Genomic DNA, 7,753 nt, shown 5'->3' on the forward strand with positions numbered 1-7,753 from the left:
GGTTAGGAAACATAACAATCTTTGATCAACGAGCTAGTCAAGTAGAGGCATGCTAGTGACAATCTGTTTGTCTATGTATTCACACGTGTATTATGTTTCTGGTTAATACAATTCTAGCATGAATAATAAACATTTATCATGATATAAGAAAATATATAATAACTTTATTATTACCTCTAGGGCATATTTCCTTCAAATCTGGGCCTAAATTTCGCTCAGGTTAGCGATGGCCAAGCCTTACCGGCGTCGGGTACACTGGACTACCCCACCAAAGGCCTCGATTATCCCGGGAGATTCATTTGACGGTGGTTAGTCCTTTGCCGACGTGTTTGCTCTGCCAAAGAATAGGGAGGGGTTGTTGCCCCTTCGGCTTCTTCACCAATTCCCAACTCTGTTACTCTGTTACTCTATTACCCTATGTTGCACCAACTCTTACCGACGCAGCCGGCCATCACTTGCCAGAGCCAACGACATCTTTTCTGTTTGACCCTGCTGTGTTGTTTCATCCTGGTCATCAAGCAATCCATGTGGTGGCTGCAACTAGGCCCTACCGTCAGATCCAATTGTCATAACTGTTAGCTAATTAGTCTATAGTTTGTTTTTGCAGGTCAATTAGGCTATGTTGAACTAAGTATTAGATGTTCATCAATGTAAGTCACGCTGTGACTAATTTTTGCCCAATTTTTTTGAAATAAAGTCAAATTGAACAAAATGTGTTTTGCATTCTTTTATTATTTAAGATGAACCATTGCAATCAATGACAAACTAGATCTACATACAAGAAAAGTATGGATGTTGCCTTTTGACGAATCTGACTTTACGTCTTGGCTGCACAACATCTAATATCCATAGTGAGCATGCTTCATATGTGTTATGGAGGCTGACCATATGACGACTCTCCTAGATAGTTGCTCTTAGGCGTGACGGATAGCACGTGCTACCAACTAACGCGGTGCCTTCTAGATATAAATCTGATGACACATCAAAGTAGATGAACTGTTGGGACACAGACTATCTAATCTAGGATGAATAGTAGAATACAAAAAAAATCTGAATTTGCAACAAAATTGAGAAATTATGTGTGCAAAATTTCGTGATGGAATCACATTGGTGGAGGTTTTTGTTTATTTTCTGCACACCTCATACGTCAAATTTGTTTGGCCCACACCTCCATGAATGTGATTACATCATGAAAATTTGATGCATGTGAAAAATTCGGATGATTGTTGCAAAACAAATTCGTATCAATCATCTCATGACACCACACGGATGACGAAGTTCTTTAACATCAACGTTTTTAGGAAAGGAGAGACGTTGATGCGTCATTGTCATCAAATCCAACCATCAAGGCAAGAATCTAGGTTTTCACCATCAAGAATCAGTTCAAGCATATCTGTGCAATGCCTTCAATAAGGTACCGACGCAAAAAAAAACGTCGCCATTGCCATGTATAATCAGCTTGGATTAGACCTAGGCTTTTACCTTGGAGCTCAAGACTGGGTGCCCGTAGCACCACCATCGAAGTCATACATGAGTTATCACCACCACTTTTCCGCGATCTCAACAACTACATTCGATGTGCGACCGCTACCGCTGCACAATCATCCCTCTGCATCACGCCATCGTCCATAGTTTGCATCGAACCGCGCGGGGAAGACTCAGATCCGCGCGAGAAGACATGTCATGCCGCCATCGGCGGGCTTTCCCCAGTGACCTATGCTGACAACGGGGAGGGGGGGTGGAAGAGGGGCCGACGAAGAGGACAGGTAGGTTTCCCCTGAGCCGCCCCTGTGAAGAAGATGCGGGGGTAGATTCCTTTTTTCGTTCATACCGAACTCATTTGAGCTTGAGCTAAGAAGAAGGGCACTTCCCCAGTCGTTATCTCAATTCTTATAAAAACAGAGTTGATGATGATGGTGTGCCTGTCATCCTGCAATATATGCCGTCCGATCTATATCTGACGGATAGGAAGAAAACTACGACAATTTTGTAAAAAGATATCTGCACTCCTTTTCACATTTACAGATAAAGCTTTTCATTATAGAAATCCGTAGCGTTGGATATGTGATGTGATGTGATTTGAAGAAGGCATCAAAAGATCCATCCAGCCTAGTACAACACATTCAAGAAAAGACGTGTTCCATAATCACATCATGTTGATCCCACACGTAAAAAATTCTTACACGGTGAGCCCAAAGCCATCAACACAAACATATCTATTTTAGCGGTGAAATCCAGCCATTGTCTCGGAGATAAGTACCCTACAAGTCCACATGCACAACCTAAGAAATCAGAGCCAAAATGGATGCGACTGCAAGCAGCAGAACGGAGGGAGCACCGGCGCCCCTCCACGCCGAGCTGGGCACCACCACCGGCCTCTGCCCCTGCATGACCGGCGGCGCTTCCACCGCCGGCGACGTCGCCGTCTCATCCACCGACGACTCCGGTGGCAACGCTGCTGCAGAATTGCAAGACGTTTGTTCAGACCAACAGATTAATTTGCAGCTTCGGTGCGGTAGGAGCAGAAGATCGTTGAAGATACTTACGCAGAGGAGGCAGCGCCGGGGCAAATGCAATGGGCCCTGCAAGTTCATTGTTCAGTGTTAATTAGCTTCAGTATTGTACACTCAGTAGTCAGTAATATGACAATGGTCAGGGAGGATTAAAGTTACCTGGAGCTGGGATTTGCGTCGCTGTATCTGCAGATCACAAGGCTTGGTTGGTTAATCAGAGTTCAAATTGTGCAGTAAAAAAACTGAAAATAAATCGTTGTAAGTAGAAACGGACCTCTGCAGACGAGCGGGACGGAGAGCGACTTGCAGACCCTGGGGAGGGAGATGGCGAGGGTGCGGTTGATGGGGAGGCCGAAGGGCACGTTGCCGGTGAGGATGAGGCAGGCGCAGTCGGCGCCCGTGCGGACCACCCCGGCCACCGCCCTGCAGCACTGCAGCGTCGGCGAGCCCCCGCCGTTGGTGCTCCCCGTCACGAAGTTGAGACACGGCGTGAAGGTGCTGATCAGCGACGCCGTGCACGACGTCGCCACCCCCGCCTGCCCCGACACCGCCGCCGGAAGCACGGCCAGCACCAGCACCATCGCCGCCGCCGCGCCCATCGCACCGTCACGTGTCATAGCCCGATCATACAACTGAAATGCACCACAGTTTTTGAATGACAAATTAAACTGTGCAGGATCCCGCGCGGTTCCGCTGCTTATATATGCATGTGGGTGATGGTGGGTGTCGTGTGTGTAAACTAGTGTGGTTAAGAATGTTTCAGGTGGTAGATGAGCGTTTGGCCATGGTGGTTGCGCGAACCGCTTGTGCCGATGCGTTTAGGTGATCAGGACGTCGGGTAGCTAGGACGATTGTGACCAGATGAATCCAGAAAGTTTGCAGGTGCACTGCTCTCTCTGTCTTGGAGACTCTGACTGACTCGCCATGAAAGCGAATTCCAAGGATTTGGCGAGAAGTTGACCGAACAATGGCGAATGCATATGCAAAAATAGCCTGGGCTCACCGGCGCGACCAACCTAACTAATTGCTACTATTATGGACCATGGTCTGTCAGTGTCAAGAAAGAGAATGGTTCTTGCTACAAAATAAGAGAGGATATGTGCGTACCAGTGCCACGCACAGCTTGCTCATCACACACAAGGAAGAATTACAGCAGGTCCAATGGGAGCGACTTACGCCAACGTCGCGTTGCTGGGCCTTGCCCTGGCCGTGGCGGCCGCGCTGCTGGCGTGCCAGTGCGCGGCGCAGGCGCCGGCGCCGGCTCCATCTGGTGGCGGCGGCGGCTCTGGGTGCATGCCGGAGCTCGTGAGCCTGTCGCCGTGCATGGGCTACATGTCAGGCAACGCGACGGCGCCCGGGGAGCCGTGCTGCGCGGCGGTGTCCGGCGTGCTGCGGTCCAGCCCGCGGTGCCTCTGCGCGGTGCTCGGCGGCACGGCGGCCACGCTCGGCGTCGCCCTGGACGGCGCCCGCGCGCTGCAGATGCCCGCGGCGTGCAGGGTCCAGGCCCCGCCCGCCAGCCAGTGCGACGGTGAGTCCACATTGCGCAAGTACGAACAACACCACAAGTGCAGAAAATAACGTCGTGCCATTTGTGCCGTGCAGCCATGGGCGTTCCGCTGTCTTCTCCGGCGACGCCCTACGACCCAGACGCTACGCCGGCAGGTACGTGCAGCAGAACCTCCTGCAAATGTTTTGGAATAGGCCCGTGGAGATGATCGGAGCGCATGGCGGTGAGCTAATCGGAGCGCCATTTTCTGTCTCTGGATCTGACGCAGGGTCTGGATCCAAGGCCACTCCGACGCCTCAGTACTCCCGCGGGAACGTCAACAGAGCAGCAAGGAGAAGTCTGGCCTTCGTCGTCGCCGTCGTAGCAAGGGCTCTCGTTCGTGGACCCTGACACCTGTTGAGTTGGCCACGGGCCTGTAAATGTACGATCGGACATGGCAGAGGCCGAGACCCCGTTATGCTTGAATGAATGTTTTTTCAGCATGGCTTGAATGAACGGTGGGGAACGGGGGATCTCGTTGGTCATTGCACTAAAGTGGTCAAATCCGATGCACTAAACGTCCATGGGTGCGTCCGGACACTCCATGGGCAGCGCCAGTCCGCCCCATGTTCTCTTTTACAACCACAACCTTCATTTTCGAAATCTCAAATTCATCCAAATACATGCACGTTCATCATTTGATAATACATGGTAACAGTGAGTGGATACCTCATACCAAAAAAAAATGTGTACATAAAAATACATAATTCAAACATAAAACTTATTCGAAGTGCATAATTCAAACATGAAATTCATTGATTTCTAGATTGGACCCGCATATACTCCACAAGATAATTCCGTTGCACGTGCACCTGTTGGTCTCGAAATTGTCTATGTATCTCTAGAAAGTTCCCAACATGCCCCACATCTTATTCTAGGAGGCGGACTTGTACTTCGAACCTCCACGGCCATGTTGTACAAGATTACATGACATGTCATCAGCCACAATGTTTCGGTTCCCGCATCATTGTAGCTCCACGAACAATACCCCAATGAGCTTGGAGTACACCGAATACCCTTTTCACACTATTTCTAGCACGTTCTTGCATTTGTGCAAACACACATTCTTTCCTACCTCGGGGCTTTGGATATAGTCTTCACGAAAGCCGCCGGCCGATGATAGATACCATCGCAAGGTAGCACCCCGTTGTATAGTTGTGTCTTTTGATAGTGTAGTTGCATCTCGGAGCATGCCCATTGCAAGTCTCTTGAACAACAGATATCGCTGGAGCATATTGATATCATTGTGAGAACGAGGCATGCCAAAGAAAGTCTGCCTAATCCACAAGTCTTTTAATGTCATTGCTTCAAGTACGGTGGTGGCCTCTTTGGAGTGACCTTGATAATGTCTATGCAAACCTTTCAGGCAATTCTTTCATTGCAAATGCATGCAATCAACAGAACCAAGCATAACCGAGAAATCTCTTTCTACTTGTTGTTGCAAGTTAGACGTCCTCTAATTGTTGTTGCAAGTTTTTACGTGGCTGCTATAGGTTTCTAGTAAGAACGTTTCTTACCTACGCCAAAACCACAACGTGATATGCCAATTTCTATTTACCCTTCATAAAGACCCTTTTCATCAAATCCGATCCGACTAAAGTGGGAGAGACAGACACCCGCTGGCCACCTTATGCAACTAGTGCATGTCAGTCGGTGGAATCAGTCTCACGTAAGCGTACGTGTAAGGTCGGTCCGGGCCGCTTCATCCCACGATGCCGCCGAATCAAGATAAGACTAGTAACGGCAAGTAAATTGACAATATCGACGCCCACAAGTGCTTTGTGTTCTACTCGTGCAAAGAAACTACACATAGACCTAGCTCATGATGCCACTATTGGGGAACGTAGCAGAATTTTAAAATTATGCATCACCAAGATCAATCTATGGAGTCATCTAGCAACGAGGGAGAGGGGAGTGCATCTACATACCCTTGTAGATCGCGAGCGGAAGCTTTCAAGAGAACGGGGTTGATGGAGTCGTACCCGTCGTGATCCAAATCACCGGTGACCTAGCGCCGAACGGACGGCACCTCCGCGTTCAACACACGTACGGTTGGGAAGACGTCTCCTCCAACTTGATCCAGCAAGGGGAAGGAGAGGTTGATGGAGATCCAGCAGCACGACGGCGTGGTGGTGGAAGCAATGGTGATCTCGGCAGAGCTTCGCCAAGCTCAGGGAGAGGGAGAAGTGTCACGGGAGGGAGAGGGAGGCGCCAGGGGCTAGGGTGCGGCTGCCCTCCCTCCCCCCACTATATATAGGACCCCTAGGGGGCGCCGGCCCTAGGAGATGGGATCTCCAAGGGGGGCGGCGGCCAAGAGGGGTGGAGTGCCCCCCAAGCCAAGTGGGGCGCCCCCACCCCTAGGGTTTTCAACCCTAGGCGCAGGGGGAGGCCCATGGGGGGCGCACCAGCCCACTAGGGGCTGGTTCCCCTCCCACTTCAGCCCATGGGGCCCTCCGGGATAGGTGGCCCCACCCGGTGGACCTGGGACCCTTCCGGTGGTCCCGGTACAATACCGATTACCCCCAAAACTTTCCCGATGGCCGAAACTTGACTTCCTATATATAAATCTTCACCTCCGGACCATTTCGGAACTCCTCGTGACGTCCGGGATCTCATCCGGGACTCCGAACAACTTTCGGGTTACCGTATACTAATATCTCAATAACCCTAGCGTCACCGAACCTTAAGTGTGTAGACCCTACGGGTTCGGAAGACACGCAGACATGACCGAGACGACTCTCCGGTCAATAACCAACAGCGGGATCTAGATACCCATGTTGGCTCCCACATGCTCCTCGATGATCTCATCGGATGAACCACGATGTCGAGGATTCAATCAATCCCGTATACAATTCCCTTTGTCAATCGGTACGTTACTTGCCCGAGACTCGATCGTCGGTATCCCAATACCTCGTTCAATCTCGTTGCCGGCAAGTCACTTCACTCGTACCGTAATGCATGATCCCGTGATCAACCACTTGGTCACATTGAGCTCATTATGATGATGCATTACTGAGTGGGCCCAGAGATACCTCTCCGTCATACGGAGTGACAAATCCCAGTCTCGATTCGTGCCAACCCAATAGACACTTTCGAAAATACCCGTAGTGTACCTTTATAGTCACCCAGTTACATTGTGACGTTTGGCACACCCAAAGCACTCCTACGGTATCCGGGAGTTGCACAATCTCATGGTCTAAGGAAATGATACTTGGCATTTGGAAAAGCTCTAGCAAACGAACTACACGATCTTTAAGCTATGCTTATGATTGGGTCTTGTCCATCACATCATTCTCCTAATGATGTGATCCCGTTATCAATGACATCCAATGTCCATAGTCAGGAAACCATGACTATCTTTTGATCAACGAGCTAGTCAACTAGAGGCTCACTAGGGACGTGTTGTGGTCTATGTATTCACACATGTATTGCGATTTCCGGATAACACAATTATAGCATGAACAATAGAAAATTATCATGAACAAAGAAATATAATAATAACCATTTTATTATTGCCTCTAGGGCATATTTCCAACAGTCTCCCACTTGCACTAGAGTCAATAATCTAGTTACATTGTGATGAATCGAACACCTATACAGTTCTGGTGTTGATCATGTTTTGCTCTAGGGAGAGGTTTAGTCAACGGATCTGCCACATTCAGGTCCGTATGTACTTTACAAATATCTATGTCTC

At 49.5% G+C, this 7,753-nt stretch overlaps 2 protein-coding genes across 2 annotated transcripts; one reads left to right on the plus strand and one right to left on the minus strand.

The window, feature by feature from the left end:
* Positions 1 to 2,136: 2,136 nt before the first annotated feature.
* LOC147973196 (non-specific lipid transfer protein GPI-anchored 16-like) lies at positions 2,137 to 3,196 on the minus strand. Its single transcript, XM_087521956.1, has 4 exons — positions 2,788 to 3,196; positions 2,673 to 2,699; positions 2,547 to 2,582; positions 2,137 to 2,458 (listed from the first exon to the last, which is right to left on the minus strand). The coding sequence occupies exons 1-4, from the start codon at positions 3,128 to 3,130 to the stop codon at positions 2,283 to 2,285; spliced, it is 582 nt and encodes a 193-aa protein (XP_087378082.1). The 5' UTR covers positions 3,131 to 3,196; the 3' UTR covers positions 2,137 to 2,282.
* A 348-nt stretch (positions 3,197 to 3,544) lies between these two features.
* LOC147973197 (non-specific lipid transfer protein GPI-anchored 15-like) lies at positions 3,545 to 4,502 on the plus strand. The gene is made up of 3 exons (XM_087521955.1): positions 3,545 to 4,041; positions 4,116 to 4,175; positions 4,289 to 4,502. The coding sequence occupies exons 1-3, from the start codon at positions 3,675 to 3,677 to the stop codon at positions 4,408 to 4,410; spliced, it is 549 nt and encodes a 182-aa protein (XP_087378081.1). The 5' UTR covers positions 3,545 to 3,674; the 3' UTR covers positions 4,411 to 4,502.
* The last annotated feature ends 3,251 nt before the right edge of the window (positions 4,503 to 7,753 follow it).

This window comes from Triticum urartu, chromosome 5A (assembly GCF_056163025.1).
Source record: "Triticum urartu cultivar PI428250 chromosome 5A, HENAU_Tu73, whole genome shotgun sequence".
Lineage (NCBI taxonomy): Eukaryota > Viridiplantae > Streptophyta > Magnoliopsida > Poales > Poaceae > Triticum > Triticum urartu.